This window comes from Penicillium crustosum (assembly GCF_028827405.1).
Source record: "Penicillium crustosum strain IBT 35664 chromosome Unknown utg000002l_segment0_segment0, whole genome shotgun sequence".
Lineage (NCBI taxonomy): Eukaryota > Fungi > Ascomycota > Eurotiomycetes > Eurotiales > Aspergillaceae > Penicillium > Penicillium crustosum.
Window position 1 is genome coordinate 5,403,632 of NW_026623123.1, and position 19,953 is coordinate 5,423,584.

At 48.2% G+C, this 19,953-nt stretch overlaps 6 protein-coding genes across 6 annotated transcripts; 5 read left to right on the forward strand and 1 right to left on the reverse strand.

The window, feature by feature from the left end:
• Window positions 1-982: 982 nt before the first annotated feature.
• On the reverse strand, window positions 983-1,946 carry N7487_005546 (pyrroline-5-carboxylate reductase family protein; the record flags this gene model as incomplete). Its single annotated transcript, XM_056873293.1, has 2 exons — window positions 983-1,283; window positions 1,336-1,946. The coding sequence occupies 2 exons, from the start codon at window positions 1,944-1,946 to the stop codon at window positions 983-985; spliced, it is 912 nt and encodes a 303-aa protein (XP_056731013.1).
• Window positions 1,947-2,310: 364 nt separating this feature from the next.
• On the forward strand, window positions 2,311-3,379 carry N7487_005547 (uncharacterized protein; the record flags this gene model as incomplete). Its single annotated transcript, XM_056873294.1, has 2 exons — window positions 2,311-2,707; window positions 2,772-3,379. The coding sequence occupies 2 exons, from the start codon at window positions 2,311-2,313 to the stop codon at window positions 3,377-3,379; spliced, it is 1,005 nt and encodes a 334-aa protein (XP_056731014.1).
• Window positions 3,380-4,101: 722 nt separating this feature from the next.
• Window positions 4,102-5,206, forward strand: N7487_005548 (isopenicillin N synthase family dioxygenase; the record flags this gene model as incomplete). The annotated part of the gene is made up of 3 exons (XM_056873295.1): window positions 4,102-4,269; window positions 4,322-4,474; window positions 4,550-5,206. 3 exons carry the CDS (start codon window positions 4,102-4,104, stop codon window positions 5,204-5,206), a joined length of 978 nt encoding a protein of 325 aa, XP_056731015.1.
• Window positions 5,207-5,768: 562 nt separating this feature from the next.
• N7487_005549 (P-loop containing nucleoside triphosphate hydrolase protein) lies at window positions 5,769-9,803 on the forward strand (the record flags this gene model as incomplete). The annotated part of the gene is made up of 6 exons (XM_056873296.1): window positions 5,769-6,273; window positions 6,521-7,594; window positions 7,665-8,123; window positions 8,197-8,509; window positions 8,580-9,160; window positions 9,253-9,803. 6 exons carry the CDS (start codon window positions 5,769-5,771, stop codon window positions 9,801-9,803), a joined length of 3,483 nt encoding a protein of 1,160 aa, XP_056731016.1.
• Window positions 9,804-10,207: 404 nt separating this feature from the next.
• Window positions 10,208-11,416, forward strand: N7487_005550 (phosphotransferase family protein; the record flags this gene model as incomplete). Its single annotated transcript, XM_056873297.1, has 1 exon — window positions 10,208-11,416. The coding sequence occupies one exon, from the start codon at window positions 10,208-10,210 to the stop codon at window positions 11,414-11,416; it is 1,209 nt and encodes a 402-aa protein (XP_056731017.1).
• A 235-nt stretch (window positions 11,417-11,651) lies between these two features.
• Window positions 11,652-13,247, forward strand: N7487_005551 (uncharacterized protein; the record flags this gene model as incomplete). The annotated part of the gene is made up of 1 exon (XM_056873298.1): window positions 11,652-13,247. One exon carries the CDS (start codon window positions 11,652-11,654, stop codon window positions 13,245-13,247), a length of 1,596 nt encoding a protein of 531 aa, XP_056731018.1.
• Between the last annotated feature and the right edge of the window lie 6,706 nt (window positions 13,248-19,953).

Here is a 19,953-nt window from a genome sequence, read left to right on the forward strand (position 1 = left end):
AATACCTGCTAAAGTCTACTATGGATACCATGCATGCCATGCAGTGAGCGTACGAATATCGATATATTCTAAAATACATAGTGGTAAGTTACAAGCCGTATTAAAACGCCAAATGATACGTTTATATTACGGTTCTTTTTACCTAGCGTGTATACTTACGTAAAATGCACTGTAGCAGCTTACTAGTTAATCTTACATATGTATGTAATGTATGACCCGACCCGGTCCCAGGGGTATCCCCGGCAGACAGGGGTCAAATTCCCCGAAGGTCTGGCAAGTGGGTGGGGTAGGGCTTATAGACAGCCCGGCGATAGGCTCACCTGTGAACACCACTTTCTCGTTATAGCTAAGCTGAGGGGTAAATGGATCTTCAGGTCGACATATTGTCACAAAGGAAGCTTGGCGGCAGACTAGGACTGAAACATGCGTTATGCCACAGGGTTGCGTTGCAGAAGATCCCCATATCTGTTCACCCAGACTAAATGGATACTTTTTTAGCTTCATAGAATGAACTCCGGTTGGTGGCAAGGATATCCTGGAGGGGAAATAGGAAGCTCCTACCTTCTGCACTTGGACTAGGTCTTCGACTGATAGCATACAAGTCTTATGAACGGGCTTGACTAATTATCAGCCTACACATAGGCATTCGCGGCGGGGAAAAAGGCAAGTCTTTAACTAATCGCCTAATGTACCTTTCCTACGATTTTCCTTGGTCCCCCTATAGTTCCATTTTTATCTCAAACACAGAAGTAGTTATCTTTGCTGTTCCGAGTGAAAATTTAAGCGGAAACCGAAGGGTTCAAGAAGCCGATGCAGAAGACAGTAGCCCTTCCAACTAGAGCGCTGGTGCGTTGTACGTGCTGAAACCCAGTTTATCCTGCGAATGGTCAAAGTCAGAAGAAAAAGCTCCGTAAGTCATATATCACACTATTGAATATCGCCATGTCAAATGCCAAGATACTGCTATCGTACTGTGCCCTGCCTACTTCGTTCCGTCTTTCATGGCTCGATTAGCCTTCCAACTCACCCGTACTGCATCCTCAACATGCCGATGCCAATCGTTGGTGTCCAGCACATCCATTGCACGACGTGTGCTGCCACCAGGCACACACACATCATTCTTCAACTGGGCCAGGGAGACACCCGGACTCAGATGCGCCATAGATCCCGAGCCAATGCAGGACTGCGTGATCAGGCTCGTGGAGATAGACTCCGGTAGCCCTAGACCCTTGGCCGCCTCGATCATGCTGTCCATTAGGTGAAAGAAGTATGCCGGGGCAGACCTGCCGTGTGATTCAGTGAAGGGTCAAAAATTAGAGTTTGGATTATATGTACCCGGAAATAGATGCGACGATGTCCAAATGGTTCTCTTGGGGCAGAACTGCAACAGTGGGTGAGATGGCGCGAAATACTGCCTGGACAAGCTCCATCTCAAGAGGCTTTACATTTGCGCTGGGGAAGAGGCCAGTAGCGCCTTGCGAGACCTTGACCGGCGTGTTGGGCATCGCTCGGACCAGAGGCGTCTCGTAAGGAAGCCAGCTCTGCAGTTGCGCAATTGTGATACCAGGACATAAGGTGATAATCACTGGCAGTGACTGTCCTCGATCTTTCTGTCTCTGAAGGACCGGGTACAGCTGCGCGCAGGCGGCTGGAATATCGTAAGGCTTGGGCCCGAGAAAGAGAAGGTGGACTTTTTGTGTGTCTCCTTCGTCGGCGTCCCAGATGCAAGGGTCGCAGTTGTCCCCCGTCACCGTGAGCTCTGGGAATTGCAACTGCAGCGCGTCCACGTGGCTGCCACGGCGCCCCGTGAGCACAATCTCATCGAGGCGGACGTTGCCGGGGCGCTGCTTAACGACACCATGGGCTAGAGCCTGACCCAAGGTACCACAGCCAATGATGGTGATCCGAAGCCTTGAAGGTGGAGAAGTAGGTGCTGGAATGCGCATTGTGACGGTCATTTAAACAGGACAAAGTGTCAATATCAGAATTTTCCTAAGATTCTCCGAAGGTGACAATGTAATAGTCAATTTATCACGGTCCTTTTTGTGTACAGTGAGCTGATCGATTGACCTAATGGATACGCAGTATGATCCCGCTTATCTATGGGGTGTAATGTATTGAGTGAAGAAGACCCATGTGTCGTGAAACATTGATGGGGTCTCACGCCATATCCTCGAGTAAGGTATTCAGGCCCCGGAGTGGCGTCTTGTCTTTGTCGTAGCCGGAGGGGTTTACCAGCTGAAAAGTGTAAAAGGATCTAAAACCCCCAGGCAGACTGGGTCACAAAATCTGGAATCTAAGTCATAAATCATGTCTTTGACCCGTTGTTACATCGCTCGCTCCCTAGTCCCCACACGTCCTCTGGCGCGCATCCATTATCGAAATATTTCCATCCCCGCGGCGTCCCAGGTTAGCCCCTCTGAAGGGGGACCTATACCAGCCCTAACGGGTTCACATCGCTGGAGCTTGCCCGAGGCGCAGCCGCTGACGCGCGATGGCTTTCTCAGTATGTTACATGGTCATACCGCGGCGATTCGAGTTCCCAAGTTCGTCAATCGGCATCATGCACAGCGCTTCGAAAAGCACCTGCATCCGTTGCTACGTCCGTATTCGCATATAGCGGGCCCCAGCGTGGACAAAGTTGGTCTCGCCCAATTTGAGTTTCAGGCGCAGTCAGCCGAGGACTTTCAATCCCGAGGTTCAGATGGTTAGTTTTTACGTAGTTTGCTCTTTGGTAATTGGCACTGACACTAACGTAATTATCTCAACAGCTCAAGATCGATACTTCACCCAAGTCGCGCAATTGACCGACTTACATGCGCGCATTGCCAAGATAACAGGCGACAATGCATGGGAGAGAATTTTAACAATTCTGCGGGATCTGGTACCAGATCACGAGGTGCGAGTGGCTCATGAGCCAGACGGACGCCGCTACCACGCAGGTATCTATCGCAGCATCAACAACTCGACTCCAATCCACTGCGACTGGTCTCCCTACGACTCACTCACTGAGGACTGGATAATCAATCGGGTGACCCACCAGGCCGTGTTCAATCTTTATCTTGCTCCGATGATCGATGGCGAAACGATTCTGTACGATCGTATCTGGGAGGAAGAGCTCCTCCGGTACCGGGACCCAGAAACGTATGGCTACTTCCGCGAGGCAGTAGAGGGCTGCGCCACTGTTACCTTGCGGCCGTCAGTCGGGGATCTGTATCTGTTCAATACGCGCAATCTGCATGAGGTAAAGTCGACAGGATCGGAAATTCATCCCGATGGAGGTCTCTGGCAGCGACCGCGATTGACTCTGAGTGCATTCCTGGGACTCCTTCCGGCGGGGATACTGAGCACACGCCCCACCATTATCCTATGGTCCTAGGCTTTAGCTTGAGTGTTAATTTAAATGTCGTCCTGTAAACATTATTGAACACTGTCTATGTAACGATCCACCTTCCGAGGATCCACTTAATAGGCGTGTGGTGGGCATAACTTCGACACACAGTATACAGAGATCATATGATACAGCTAGGCTGTAATAGAGCGCGTACATATACTACCCCCACCATGCAAGTCCAAGAGTTGGTAACATCTGTATCATAGCGGGGCGGAGGGCGGATGAAACTTGGGGGCCAAGCCCGCTTTTAAGGAATCCAAGCTTTCCTCGTACCGCGTCTCCGACGGTTATCTGCCCCAGCGCCCCACCGCTTCTCCGACGGCGATCTACCCCTAATGTCAGCACTAGCTATTGAGGTCGGTTTCATTAACCCAATAAGATAAATGGTGCCATTGTACTCCGTACAATAATTTGCGCACTCTGATTACGTGACTGAATTCACCGGCATCATCCGATATGGAAAGAATCGAGCCCCTGATCGCCAGGGTCACTATACTTTAGAACGCAGACGGTTTACGTACGGTATGGCGTATGCGTATATAATACAGCAATGTTTTTTAAAGTGTGTATTCAAAACCCGGTAATTATGTATGAAGAAATTCAAGTGTAAAGATATCCCTCCCGAGGTACTGATCCATCTATAACTAGCTGGTTGATGAATCAACACACTGCCTATACGGAGTAGTCTCAACTAAAAAATATACATCATGGAGACGACTGTTGCTACCATTGATTTCGACTCTTTTGATCACGGTTCAGCGGATGAGAAGAAAATCGTTGGCAACGCAATTGCAGAGGCTTTTCGTCGTCAAGGATTCTTGAAACTTGTCAACCACGGAATTCCCCGCCATACAATCGAAGAGCTTTTTCGATGGGTATTTCTGCTTTCCCCTTTCAGTAATTGTACAGTTCTGCTCACATGGTCAGAGTGAACGCTTCTTTGCCCTCCCCGATGCTATCAAAGCCAAGGCGCCCCATCCCCCCAACCCGATACCCAATCGGGGATACAGCGGCGTCGGATTGGAAAATACGTCTATTCATGGAAGCCAGGAAAATAAGGTGACATTGATTGACCTAAAGGTAGGCAGCAGATCCCATCTACTGTAATATCCCGCTATATAGACCTTCCTTGTGACTAAAGCCCTCTTCGACCAGGAATGTTTTGACCAAGGGGCGGAAGATGACCGGCTCTACGCCAACATCTGGTTGCCTGAAGATGATCTCCCAGGCTTCCGAAGCTTTATGGAGGAGTATTACCGCATTGCATACCAATGCCAGCAGCGCATTCTGGCTGCGCTCGAACTCGGGCTTGGGATGGCCCCAAAGACCCTCACTGGTCGGCACAGCCGCGCCGAGAATGAGCTGCGGCTGACACACTATCCCCTGGTGCCAGTGAAGCAGCTTCGCGGTGGCAACTGCACACGCATTTCCGAGCATACAGATTTTGGGACGATTACCCTGCTATTTCAAGACGCAGTCGGCGGTCTGGAGATCGAAGATCCGCTGCAACCAGGGCGGTATCGACCGATCGAGTCGACCGCGCTGGATGAGATGATCGTGAACCTGGGAGACTGTCTACAGCATTGGACCAAAGGCCAACTCCGGTCCACGCGCCATCGAGTACACATTGCGCAGTCCGACCTAGACGCCGACCCGAACGCTATCCTTGCGGAGCGCTTCTCCGTCGCCTACTTTGCCAAACCCAATCGCTCGTGCTCCATTCAATCCCTGGCAGCAGAATGTCCGCCAGGGGAGCAGACGGTGGGGGATTTTTTGTTGCAGCGATCATCTACCACATATGGATATGCTTAACTTTAGGTTTGCCCAAGCTAGGGGCCACATTATGGGTTGAAATATTAGGGGGATGATAGCAATACCCATTGAACGTATTGGTAATACATGTATTTATGGCTGATTCGGGCAATGTACACGGTTGCTGCATGACTCGGCCCACATCGGGGAGGGAACGCCTAATACCCGTGGACGTATTACCTATCTGTGGGAAGATAGTTCGTGTCACATCGGTCAACTCAGCTCGGTCCACAGGGGTCAGATGAACTGCGTCCTGCCTATCTGTCCACAATAGTGGGACCTGGACCATAGCATTTGAACCTTGAAAGGTCAAAGCAGGGTTGGTGTATTTAACCAATTATGTCTCATAATGGGATTGGCGTTTGTAGCCGTTATACTTGTAGCCTTTCTTCACTCTAGTAACTCGACCAACTTTCCATCCTAGCCACTAGATTATACTAGTAGAAAGACATATATGTTGAAGGCTACAGCGAGTTGATCTGAATTCAGCCAATCACCCGCACCAAACATCTCGCGAAGCCGTGCAACGGTCCTAGGCTCAGCCCTAATTCCAACCAGGAATATGTTCCCTTCCCGGAGTAATGGCTACAATCCGGTTGAGGAAATTGACCTTGAAGATTTACACGCTGATGGCCGTCGCCGGGTGAGTGAGAACCTCGCCACCCGTGAGTATGACTTGCGACAGAGCTGGTTGACGACACTAATGCGGGCCATCCGAGCTGTCGACTATCTCGACGAGTCTCAGTTGCCTCAATCATCCAAGAATGCGGCTTACTACACTCCACTGGCGGAGTCTGTCCGTCGCCGCGAGCTCGGTCGTGTGCTGCGACATCCCGAGATTCTAGTGCCCTTGGTGCTGTCCGGCGTGCTGGAGGCGGTCGCCTGTCTATCAACAGTGGCGGCGCCACTACTCCTGCAGCGCGTGCTTCGAGAACCTTCAGACCCAGGCCATCTGCTGGCTCTGTTCGGTATCAGTCTTCTGGCGGCAGTGGCCGGTCGCAGCAAAGATCAGATTTGCCGGGTTCTGGCAGTTCGTGTCTCGTCGATCCTGCAGTTGGCGCTCTTTCGTAAGTGCCTCCGGTTCTCGGGTAGAGCAACCTGTACGGAGGGTCGCCTAGTAAGCTGTTCAACTACCGACATGATGCTCCTACGTAACTACATCCTCAAGATACACGACATTTGGAGCAGTCCACTACAGTTGATTTTGATTGTTCTCTTGGTGCTACGTCTATTGGGTCTGTCTGGGCTACTAGGTGAGAATCTCATATTGTTTCAAAATATATTGAAAGCTAAATATTGATGAATTGAGTGTAGGATATATCGTCATGGCTTCCTTATTGCTCTCGCAAACTCAAGCCAACGCAAAAGTAGCGAGTGCTATGGAGAAATACCTTGGATACGACGAGCGACGAATCACGATGTTAAGCCAAGCCTTCCAGCGGATAAAAGGAATCAAATTGCTGCAGCTCGAATCGATAATCACCAAGAAAATAGCCGACATTCGTGAACTGCAACTTGTAGCATTAACGCGTCGCCTTCGTCTCGTGTTTTGTTTTTTTATCTCCGTTAATCAGATGATTCCCGGCCTGACAGCCCTGGTCTCCTTCATTTCCTACTGGGCCAACCACCAGGCCTTGAATGCCGAGGTGATCTTCCCAGCTCTTACACTATTTGAGCTGAGCCACAGCCCTGCGTCGAAGCTGTCACTAGCGGTGACACGCCAGTTCTCCATCTTGCCCAGTGTATTCCGCGTGCGAGATATCCTGCGCCAAGAAGAAGTCTACGAACAGAGCTCTGGGCGCCCAGACGATATCGATATTGCGATCAACCTCGACAAAGCCACCATCTCTTACCCTGGCCTCGCAACAAACTCAGATATCGCAAATGAGTACAGTGCATTCCGACTTGATGCCCTCACCCTGCAAATTCCACGGGGACGCCTCACCGGTATCTATGGAGCCAGCGGCGCCGGGAAATCCACTCTGATAAAGGGAATTGTTGGAGAATGCGTGGCTCAGCCCCCTTTATCAGTCAAGGTCTATGGAAGCTGCGCCCTTGGCCGCCAGGATCCGTGGATTATGCAAGGTACTGTGCGGGACAACATCTTACTTGGGCAGCCCTATGAGGAGCTCCGATACCGTCAGGTCCTTCGCGACTGCTGTCTTGAAGACGACCTGGACACCTTCCCCGGCAGCGATCAAGCGCTGGTGGCTAGTAATGGGGCGACCCTGAGTGGTGGACAGCGAGCGCGCATCTCACTCGCCCGCGCCCTGTATAGTCAAGCTGAAATTGTCCTACTTGACGATCCTCTATCGGCTGTGGACACCCGCGTAGGTCAATCGCTTTGGAACGACTGCATTAGAAAATTGTCCCAAACAGTCATCGTTGGTATGTTTACTATCTGCTATACGGTTATCTTCCACTTCTATCTATTGGCTGTAGCTGACATTGCAAAAAGCAACTCATCAAGTCGACCTGCTCCCTCAGTGTGACAATATCGTGGTCTTGGACAAGGGTAGAATCATTGCCCAAGGACCACCAGATCAAGTCCTCAAACACTCTTTCTTCGACGGAAGTACCTTGCTGAATGGACCTAAGGAATTGTCTACCCCGATACATGACCAAGCACAATCTGTTTCCCCAGCACCTAACACGACCAACTCCAAAGCAGTTGCTCTTGGCGAGGAAGTTAGAGTTAGAGGAAGCGTTGACCGGGCATTATATGGTGTCTATCTCAGATACAGCGGGGGATATCCCTATATCGCTGCTTTAAGTGCGATATTTTGCCTAACGGTGGGTACGCGTATCCTAGGAAATCTTTGGTTGGCGTGGTGGGTGAGGGACACGTTGAACTGGGCGCAACGCCTCTACATGTCCGGATATATTGGGGTGATGCTATCGCAGGCAGTGTTTGTAGGTATGCAACTCCCTCATTTACTGAACTTGGAGTGTGAATGTCTTGAGCTTATTCGTTGGTGACTACAAACTAGCTCTCGTCGGTGTATATCTGGTTTCTGGAAGCGTTCAAGCCAGTCGACACATCCACGAAGGCGTTCTAGCACGACTATTCAACGCGGATATGGATTTATTTGACCGACAGCCGCTTGGACGGATTACCAATCGCTTATCGGTTGATATCGAGGGCATCGACTTTCGATTGATCAATGCGGCGGATGGCTTGCTTCTCGCAGCTTCTTCGTTGCTAGCTAGTACCATTGTTCTTGCAATGAGTTCGCCTTACTTAATCCTAGCTATCCTGCCCATTGGGTACATAACCAGTCGCATACAGCTGCTTTATGGAGTGTAGGCTTTCTGTCTCTTCACAATCGTTCCCGTTAGTTTGGAAATTGCTAACGTGAAGCTTCTGGAGTAGATCTGCACGAGAAGTGCGTCGCTTGTGCTCTGTCCTGGACTCCCCGGTCCTCACCGTGATCAACGAGGCCATGTGTGCGCGGGCTTCACTCCAAGCGTACTCCGCCATCGAGTTATTTGAGGAGCGGCATCGCGCAGTCCTGTCCAAGGCCATGGCTGGAATCAGCGTCCGCTACGCACTCGAGACGTGGGTGACAGTGCGTGTGGAACTCGTGTCCGTCCTGCTACTAGGTGCAACCTGTGCACTATGCGGCCTAGGAGTGCTTACAACCGTTCAGGCTGGTCTGACCCTTAGCCTGAGCATCACACTAGCGAAACACCTGGACACTTTTCTATGGTCTCTCATTAACCTTGACGTTGAAATGAACTCCATGGAGCGCCTTAATCAGTACCTGATGCTCCCTGCCCCGGAGAGATATTCTCCTTCCATCGGACGAGAAATCGCACCCTCCTGGCCAGAGAGTGGCAGCGTGACATTCTCAGGAGTTGGAGTCACGTATGCTCAAGCGTCGCAGCCGTCTCTCCATGCCTTTGATCTCGTCGTTCCTGCGGGTGCCAAAGTGGGAATCGTAGGCCGAAGCGGTGCGTCAATCTATCCCCTATAGATCCTAATACTCCAGTGGCTTTTGAAATGTCCAGAACAGCGGATTGGCTGACATTCACCCATCTTCCAGGCTCCGGCAAATCGACCATCATCGCGGCACTAACAGGGCTTGTACCACTCATAGCAGGCACTATTCAGATTGACAACGTGGACTTGGCAACGGTCTCGCTGCGCCAGCGTCGACAAGCCGTTCATGTGCTCGCCCAGGATGCCGTGCTCTTCGAGGGCACGCTTCGTGAGAATCTGGATCCCTCTCAGTGCAGCAACGATGTGGACATGCTCGGGGCATTGTCAGCAGTGGCATGGCACCAGCTCGAGGTCCAATCAGACGGCGTTGACCGCGAATCAGTGCTTGACCAACAAATTTTGGCTGGGGGCACCAATCTGTCCGCGGGTCAAGCGCAATTGGTTGCTCTGGCGCGGGCGGTGCTGGTGCGGCCGCGCATCCTGGTGCTCGATGAGGCAACAGCGAATGTTGACCAAAGCACAGATGAGAGAATCCAGCGAACCCTACAGCAGTCCTTCCGGCATAGTACGATCCTCTGTGTGGCACATCGAGCAACCAGTGTCTCCTGGATGGATCGTGTCATCACCATGGCGGATGGCCGCAAAGTAGGGTGATATCTCTAGATAATTAGTCAATTGACTGACAGTTGACAATCTCTTGGGAGTACTGATAAGGGGGCAATTTGCTATCTCCCTGAGACACTACTGGATTATGTGCATGGCCGATCCTCTGTGAATGTAACGAGTCGCATAGGTATCTGTAATTTACATCCGCCTAAAAAAAAAAAAAAACATTTTAATACTAATATTTTAATTTTACCCATTAAAAATACACAAGATTATATTTTGAAATATAAAAGATAAATTACGAAAACAAAGAAGGCACTGTTTTATTACGCACTACTTGACCCCAAGCAACCAACCAAACTTATATCTTTCGCTTGAGAGGCCTCGTTATCTTTGTTTTCAAGAATCTTTTCCCATTGTCTCTCCTCTCAGAGACTTCCTAAATCCTCACAATGGGCACCCCTGATATTTATCTGCCTCCTGCCTTGAGCGCGGAAACTATCACCTCGTTGATCGTATCATTGGATCTCCCTGCGCCAACCTCCATCGAGCCGCTGCAGGTCAATGCCGCCTTTCATTCAATCTATCTTGTCCATTTCACTTCACTACCAGGTATCAAAGCACGAGAAAACAAGGATGGTACCACTACACTGGTGCTGCGTGTCTCTGGACGGCAGCTACCTGTCATCAAGACACGCAACGAAGTGGGCGTCATGACCTGGATCGGCAAGCATACCTCCATTCCCGTACCGGCCATCATCCGGTACGATGCGACGGAGAATAATGTGATCGGACATGAGTTCACACTACTTGAGAAAGCGCCTGGCATCAGCGTCGATCAGATATATGCAACACTATCCGATGATGTCAAGACGCAGATGGTCCACCAACTGACCGATTATCTGATTGAGCTACATGCACAACCTTGGAAGGAGGGGTACGTGGGTGGGCTGACCCTGACACCGACGGGCGAGATTGCCCTCGGACCACCTATCGACGAAAACTTTTGGCAGACGCCGGACCTGGAGAAGTACTGGTCTGCCTCGGCCGGAGTCAAGAGTACGGAGACGCTCGAAAGTCTCAATCCCATACCAGCTGAGGGGTTCTCTAGCTACACTGACTACACGAATGGCTGCCTCGAGCGGTATATCCACGCGATCGAGGTTCATCCCTCTCTGGAGCCCTATCGCGACTTGATCCCTCGGATCCGCGAATTCATGGCGCAACTGCAGCGGCAAGACAACCAGACAGAGCTCAACAGCGTCGCTTACATCATGGCACACAAAGACCTACATTTTGCCAACATCATGTGCGACCCGGACCAGCCAGGGTGTCCAATCACCGCGGTGATAGACTGGGAGTTCAGCGGGGTGGTTCCCGGGCCGAGGTGGAACCCCCCGCGAGCATTCCTGTGGAACATGAAATGGGACCCTGATAATAAGGCAGAGCAGACCCGCATGGAGAAATTGTTTGAGCAAATCTGCCGCGAAAAGGGGGCAGAGAATATTTTAAAGGAGACTCAGCTGAATGCAAAGCAGGAGATGATGCAGACGGCGATCAATCACATTCGAGCTATTGTCGAGGTGTGCCCGCGAGGCCAGGCCCAGGACCGCGTGGCCCACTGGCGCGGGGTGGCAGAAGCCGCCATGGAAGGATTTTAGGCATGGTGTGTATGAGAATTACCGATCAATACATACCGTTTTCACTTTTATTTACACGTTATATTGTACTGTATTATATTGTATTATATCACATATGTATATTGTGTTGTATTGTATTACGGGCTGGCATGGCCCTAATCCTCACGCGAGGGGCGAAAGCCTTCTGATATAACTCGGTCTCCCAGACCGCAATGATTTAAACTAGAGGGTTCTGTGTGCCTTGTTCAGATTGAACATGGCCGTTCACGGCTCACCCTCATCGGAAAGCGTGTCCAAACCTGCCATATGGGCTCAACAGCTTCTCCGCGCTGTGCAAGTGCTGTTAGTTCCAACCTTTCTGCAGTACCATACCAGCACCGACAATAAGCCCCTCCGTCGCACAGCACATCTCGACGGCCTCCGTGGCTTGGGTGCATGGTGTGTAGTGAATTATCACATCCTGTCCGCATTTGAAACCTTTGTAAATTATGGCTATGGGCTGACCCCCGAGGACGGCCATCGGGAACCCTACTGTGCACACCACAATGAGGAGTTCACCCATAATAAGCGCTTCCATCAGCTCCCATTTATTCGCCTCATCTACTCCGGGTCTGCTCCTGTCTGCATTTTCTTTGTGCTCTCCGGCTTTGTCCTCTCTTACCGGCCCTGGCAGATCCTTCATCGAGGTGGAACTTCCAGCCGTCCGGCCGAGCTGTACGAGGTCATCGGTTCATCCGCATTCCGGCGAATGACACGGCTGTTCCTGCCTCCGTTGATCGTCAGCTTTGTTACCATGTTGCTGATAGCCGCTGGTGCATGGGATTATCCGGCAGAGGTGTCGGCGGATCGCACTATCATCCGCGCCGAAAGCGAGTTTCATCAACCACGACTCGCCGGCCTGGGGGCCCAGCTGATGAGTTGGGGAGTCATGGTGGTTCGGATGCTGGACTACGGCCATTGGGATGAATATTACCCCCCATATGACGTGCATCTGTGGACCATTCCGATGGAATATCGCAGCTCGATGCTGCTGTTCCTCATGCTTTTGATCACTGTGCGATTGCGGGTCCACTATAGGATGGGCATTTTGGCCGCGCTTCTGGTATATAGCTACTCAATCACGCGGTGGGTGGCCGTCTTGTTTCTAGCGGGGGCCATTATTGCAGAAACGGTGGTGTTGTTACCAATTCGTGAGCACGAGAGCCCTGATAGCCAAGAGTGCCAGAATGGCTCTGGGCGCGAAGGATATCAACTTCTCCCGCTTCAGGAGACGACAAACACGGGATGTGCTCCCTTGCCATCGTCATCCGGTGCAGAGGCCTCCACCACTGCGACGGAGTCCCGGCAACGATACCTATGCCGGCTAGTCCTCTGCACCATCACCATCATTGTCGGTCTCTACCTCATGTCAGCTCCGGACTACTGTATCTCGCATACGCCGGGATACCGCATGCTGGCAATGCTGATCCCACCGCACGATGAGCGCGACTGGCGCTTCTACCCGTCCGTCGGGGCAATCCTACTTGTTGCGGCGCTGGCACATAGCCCACACGACGGGCTACTGGTGCGCGGTCTCGAATCCCGGTTGGTCCAATATTTGGGCCGCATCTCGTACAGTCTGTATCTGGTGCATGGGCCGGTCATGCACGGGCTTGGGTACCGGGTATTCCCGCTGATATGGGCTATAGTGGGGCGCGAAGGCTGGCGGGACCCAATGGGTCTGGCGTTGGGATGGCTGATAGTCTTTTCTGTTGTTTTTTATATTGCGGATCGGGTTATGGTTGCGGTTGACGAGCCGTGCGTGCGCTTCGGTCGGTGGGTGGAGCAACAGATGCTTGCAGCAGCAGAGTGATCGGGTTGCTTCACAAGGGAGTAAAAATTGGTGGTATTTGTTCACTTCTCTCCCATCTGTCGGCACATCTACAGTCTCATTTGGTTTTACATTTTCATCGGATGCTCTGCTACCATAGATCCCCCGGCCATACAGCTACTAGGCATGAGTCGTGAAATAAGTTGCGATAAATTATTGTGTAAGTGACGCACAGGAACAATGATCTCGCGGAGCTATCCCTTATAGAGACTCGTTAATCTTAACATCAGGATTTGAGAAACAAGGCAAGAGTGTAGGTAGTTGACACCAGTTACGAGACTTGCTGTAAGCGATGGAAGTAGACGAAGCCAGCACTTGAGATTTTGAAGCTTGAGGCCTACTGGAGGATTGAATGAGGCTATATATACAGAAGGGCAAGTTGATAAATCACATGAAGAGCTATCCCTATATATCAAATATACTCTAATAGCCCGAGAGGAGTAATCTAAGAATCTAACTGTAGTGAACACAACGCATAACCCTCACACAAACTATATAGGCTAGCCTGTATTTTAACGTAGCACGACGTATCTTCCAAGGCTTTACAGACAAGAACGGCGAGTCTGTAACTACGTAGGTCAGAAGAGGCGAGAAGTCTAGCGTCCGTTTCAAAAAGCTCAAGGAGATGAACATGTACCACACCGAAAGGGAAACTTCCAGATATTTCAAAAATCAAGAGACTTTGGAGTTTGGGTAAAAGTAAGAATGTATGGGCTAAATAGTGTTCGCTTTTTCTGGGGATTCACTTTGCCCAAGATGCTTGCCCTTCCCCTTTGAATTAGGGCTGGAGAAAAAAGTTCTCTTTTGTCTGCTTCTTTTTGACTTCCCGCAGGTACGCTAGGGCAGCTCTTTCGACAGACCTGCTTACGGTGAGAATCCAGAACGGAGGTGAAGATTATTGGCGCTGGCCCTCATCTCCTACACAACCCGCGGTGGAATGAATGAATCATTTTGTAGATAGTATGGAGAGTATCACTCAATCAACTGCTCCGCCGAATAATACCTATCACTTGTGGGCGCGGGCCTAAGAAAAATCGTGTAGAAGCTGCAAGGGGAGCCCTAGATGATCCTAGGACTGATATCGAGGCGGGTCAATTGGCTGTTGGGGGAAACCCCAGAGACTTCCTCAGAATCATTAGAGGAGGCTTTCTCTGAGAGATCGAGACAAACCTTTGCATTCAAGCACTTGAATCAGAAGGTGGTCTTTCATAGTCTCCGTCTGATATTTTCTTGTTGTTGTCTCAAGAAACTATGAACCTTCACTCCTTTTCTAAAAATACACTTCTATTTTCTCTATCACTTCCCTAATCTTCACTCTCCCCTTCCTCGATATGCGACACCCGTCACCACAGAAGACACCACACATGACCCTAGCGCGGCTCGGAACTGTGCGATGTGCATTTGTGATCCTCGCGGGGTGGAAAAATCTATATATCTAACCTAGTCGACGGCGTTGATCTACATTCCTACTATCTTTTTAGCGCTATAACGGGTCTGCTTAGCATAGAAGAATTGCTTTAAACGATGTAGGTATCCGGAACTTTTCTCGTTAAGCGAAACGAGTACCGCGGCTCTATCCAATTATGAGTACATATATAGGAAGAAGCGAGTAGGCTACGCTATCAGGGCTATTCTTAGGAGCTAAACAGGCTTCACATATTATAGTTATGAGTTATTATTGTACTCGGTATATAGTTCAAACCCTACTGAAATCGCAGGGGGGGTAAAAAAAAGAAAAGAACAATGGCGCCACCCGGAATCGAACCAGGGCTAACACAGATTTAAACAACCACAATGTGTCGTCATACCACTAGACCATGGCACCTATTAGATGTTATAATTGAGCAATTTATGACATTATAAGTTATTGCAATATAAACCCTATTGAAGCCAAAGGGAAAAAAAGAAGTGGCGCCACCCGGAATCGAACCAGGGCTAACACAGATTTGAAACAACCACAATGTGTCGTCATACCACTAGACCATGGCACCCGTTTTTATGAAGTGGGTCAGATTTTGACACTATACGTAGAGGAACAAAATGACGAATAAAAGCAGAAGAGGAAGAGGAAGAGGTAGAGGTTAGAGGTTAGAGGTACAGAGTAAGAAGGAACGAGCGACTATCATAATATATTAGTGGCCAATAAAGAAGGAAGCACTCTCAGCCCCTAGATATATAGTAAAGTCAATCAGCAAAGAAAGAGTACTTCCAAATCAGGAAAGAAAAGATGGCGCGAAGAACAGAAGTATAGTTAAATATGTACATAGTAAAAGCTAACCCACGTATGTAAACACTGCAAACAACCCAAATTGGAAACAGCAAACCATCCCTGGCATATGATAATGTATCTATGTGATAAGATGTGACATAACCCCCACGAAAAAATTTATCTAGTCCCTAGATGACAGTAAAAACTTGGTGGTGGTAGCATCATAGTCGCAACTAGATTTGAAAGCCCCAGGTTCTCGATTAAGAAAACCATGTTGAATTGAATTGGCTGGAGGTCTATGGATATTATCGTTGTTGTGGTACTTATTTAAAGAAGTTGACGTATTCGAAGTGAAAGTAATCGTACCCGTGCTATACAATCTTAACAAATTCCAGGTACGTACGCAGAAGATTTAATCTACTTTCCAGAAAGTGGAGAGTTTCGTAACGTTGGGCCACTCTTAAGCTCCAGCTTCATAAAGGACCCTTTCGAACTTAGTGATATAAGCGACAAGAGAATCGGGGTCCTACTTGATTGAAAGGAGACCATCTTAGGCTTCTTAAATCTCATTTAGATTGTCATACACAGGTCAAGGTTGATCGAACATCATGTGGTAGTCGTGGATACCGAAGTCAAGCGCAGATGCGAGCTATGGAGGAACTATAACCTAAACTTGATTTGAGAAATGAGAAAGACGTAGTAGAACTAACCTATCGAATCTCCGATGGCGGGTCCGTCGATAGCGAGCTTTGCACGGATAGAGGCATCCCACGTGTCGTACTTAACTAGTTGACCTATGAACTTCTCGGGATCTCGGAGAGAAAGCTTTTGTTTTTTCGAATGAGAGGAGGAACGAGAGGACGAAGAAGCTTGCTGGAACTGCTAGATTCGCTGCTAAAATTTACTGGTGGGGGTTGTTGATTGTGACAGCGAATTATACACCAAACTCTTCGCGAAGTATCTGTACGAAGTTAAAGCCGTTGCTGTTATGAATCTATTTTGATGAGGATCAAGAAAAGGAAGCGAGGTTAAAAAACGAACTATACTAGAATCTATCTACACCTAGAATTTAGGGTTTAGATATTAAAAGCATAAACTGCATATGCAGACGACGTTCATATCTACAACAATGTTGGCCACTTATGCGGCCTTATCGTATCTTTTTAGCATTCTTGTTATATTTCTTCTCGGATTCCTTCTCAGATGTCTTCTTAAGTTTAAATAAAATAAACCCAGCTAAAGTTGAAGGAGGTAAAAAGATAATGGCGCCACCCGGAATCGAACCGGGGCTAACACAGAACAAAACACCACAATGTGTCGTCATACCACTAGACCATGGCACCTATCAGATATAAGAACGAACTAGTTGTGGTATTATGAGTTTGAACAGTTCAAACCCGATGAAAATCGAAAGATCTAAGGATCGTCTGGGAAAAAAGAATGGCGCCACCCGGAATCGAACCAGGGCTAACACAGATTTAAAACAACCACAATGTGTCGTCATACCACTAGACCATGGCACCCACTTTACGAAAGCTGCCTCATATTTTTGCTCTATAAAACAAGTTTCCACTTGTGCCATATATTTCTGCTTCCAATCTTTTCGTATATAGTTCACAAGTTGTACATCCCTTGATCGCGATGTTGTTTTAATGGCAATACACAATCTTATGGTTTTCAATCTTCAATTGACAGCAAACATTCTACCAACAGTACCCGAATTGAATTATCCCTCGCATTCAACAAGCCACTGAGGTCAATTTCCCAGGACGGCAACCATCAACTTGCAGGAGCCGGTTTGTAATAGCCACATGGAACTCACGGCTCATGCCCTGCTTGAACTAATCCAACAATCCCGCTTGAAAAGCCTTTTCAATCAACCGATGCGTCAGATGTCAACAATCTAGAAAAGATCAAGAAGAGCCATGGTTATACTGTTCAAAGGCTCATGGGCTGCTCTAGGTGGGAAACCAATCCCTTTGCCTAAGGTGAAATGCAAGTATTGATTTGTTATCAGCGGTCATTGGAAGGAACAGAGTGTATATCACGAGACGAATGATACATACTCCTAAGCGTTTGGAAAAAAGGCTCTGACGAAAAGTGCGCCTCCCTTGCCCACCTCTTTGATTTCACCTTTTTTATGATCAAGGCTTTGCTTCTGATCCTTCGTCCTCTGTGATAATGGCTTCTAATCCCTTGATAAATTCACACAATCAATACTAGACCTACAAATAAACTCCTTTCATTTCTGAGGAGATTCAATATAGAAAAGCTGATCTCATAAATATCATTGGCACCATCCTCAAAAGTAAACATAGAAAAGTCTCTTGCGCAAGGTAGACTTTTTTTTTACCGCCCTCGTATACATCTAACAAGAACATCCGAAAAGACATGACCACCTCACCTTAGAAGCCCGCATAAGCGGCCGACTGTTCTTGTGTATAGTAGGCCGACAGACTTATAGGCTGACATACCATGGCATCACATCAACGTCTGTCTGGTATTTCATGGATCCACGCACCACTTCAAAGTCACGGGTCGAATTTTTTCCCCTTCCTCGCCGTCCCAATCAGAATGATATGAGCGAGAGTAGGGGAAAATTAAAAAAAGAAAGAAAGAAGAATGGCGCCACCCGGAATCGAACCAGGGCTAACACAGATTTAAACAACCACAATGTGTCGTCATACCACTAGACCATGGCACCTATCAGATGTTAAAATCAAGCCATTTGTGATATTATAACTTATTATAATATAAGCCCTGTTGAAATCAACAGATTTAAAAAAGAATGGCGCCACCCGGAATCGAACCAGGGCTAACACAGATTTGAAACAACCACAATGTGTCGTCATACCACTAGACCATGGCACCTGTTGGATAGAAGTGGGTCAAATTTTTGACTAGATCAAGTCAAACCTCATCTATGCCCTATCCCTATCTTTCCGTACTCCATAGTTATATATGACGTTAGACAACTCTGCGTTGTATGTTAAGTTCGAAGCTCTCGACGTTGATACAATTAGCTGGCTAAATATTTATGCTAGACTTACTATGTTTTCTCGCTAAAAAAACATCCGCTATGAGAGAAGCGCAGCCTTACGCAAGGAATACAAAATGTTGTTGGTAGTTACAAACAGAAGGCAACATATAGTCCAAGATAACGACTGTTACTCTAGCATATCACTTATAAGATGAGGGTTAAGCTAGAAGAATACAGCCTTCTTGGAATGTCTTATAAGGATGCTGCCGACGGAATAGATATGAAACGAATGCAGCCAGGTATATCAGACCCAACCTAACCTTGAGGGCTAACTTGGACTATTTATAGGCCTCTAAAACGTTATTGTTCTGGGATTTCTTGATAAATTATTCCGTTTGACGGAAGTCTAGTATGACATTCTTATACAGGTTCGTCCGATGCCGTAGAGTACAATACCAACTTACTCATAATAGCAAGTTACCCCAAAAGCCAGGCATAGCGCACTTAAGGGCGGTTAACCATAATGCAAAATTACATTTGCTGGTAAGGATTTAGGACAAACTCTGAGAGCTTAGGCTCTACTGTTGTTGCTATTGCTATTGTTGTTGGAAGACATTTTGTCGTGTACGAAGTGGGTAAAGGTGAGGTATGGCGAATACTATTAGCAGGAGTGGGTGTATGAGGGGTACTGACCGCGTGAATAACGAATTGAGAGGCGTATGTCGGAAGGGGGTTACTATAGGATAGTAGCATGTGCGAGGTGACGGTCGAAGGAGGGGGGCACCTTTATAAATATAGGTAGGCAGGTGATATTGTATGTGAGTGGCCTAGCTGGTTGGCATCTTATAGAGAGAGGCGTGAGTGATAAAGATCTCAACGACGGCTTCAGCACAGATGTCTATAAAGCGTAAATAGGAACGTTAGATAGATTCTTATCTGTCTTCGATACTTTGCACGCTATAATCTAGAATGCAACTTCCCAGCAGTCTAGACCAAGGCATACTTTTCCTTCTACCTTCGCTGCTTTTAGGTTTGATCATGATATATCTACAGTCTAGACCTAGTAGGTCTCTTCGCAGCCCAGAAAGGGAATGACAGAATCGGGGAGTAATTTTGAACTCGGTAGAACTATATAAAACGGGAACATATATTTTACTTTGATATCAATCAATTTGTATGATTAAGCCTAGCATACCGATATTCGAGAATAACTCAAATAAATATATGCTCTTTTCACAGGCCAAGAAAAAACAAGGGACCCAAAGCTCCAAGTCTTCAAAATAAAGACATTGATCGACAAATCTCTATGACTTAGGGCGGGGAACGGATGCCAGCAGAGATGACATGTGCCGGGTGGGGTCGATCTTTTGTTTACAGCTTTCGTATATCAGTAACCAGATATCCAAAATTCAAAGAGAACCAGAGATCCTGATCTATCTACATCGTCTCTCCAAAGATTATAGTCTACAAATCTATACAAAAATCCGAAATAAACAACC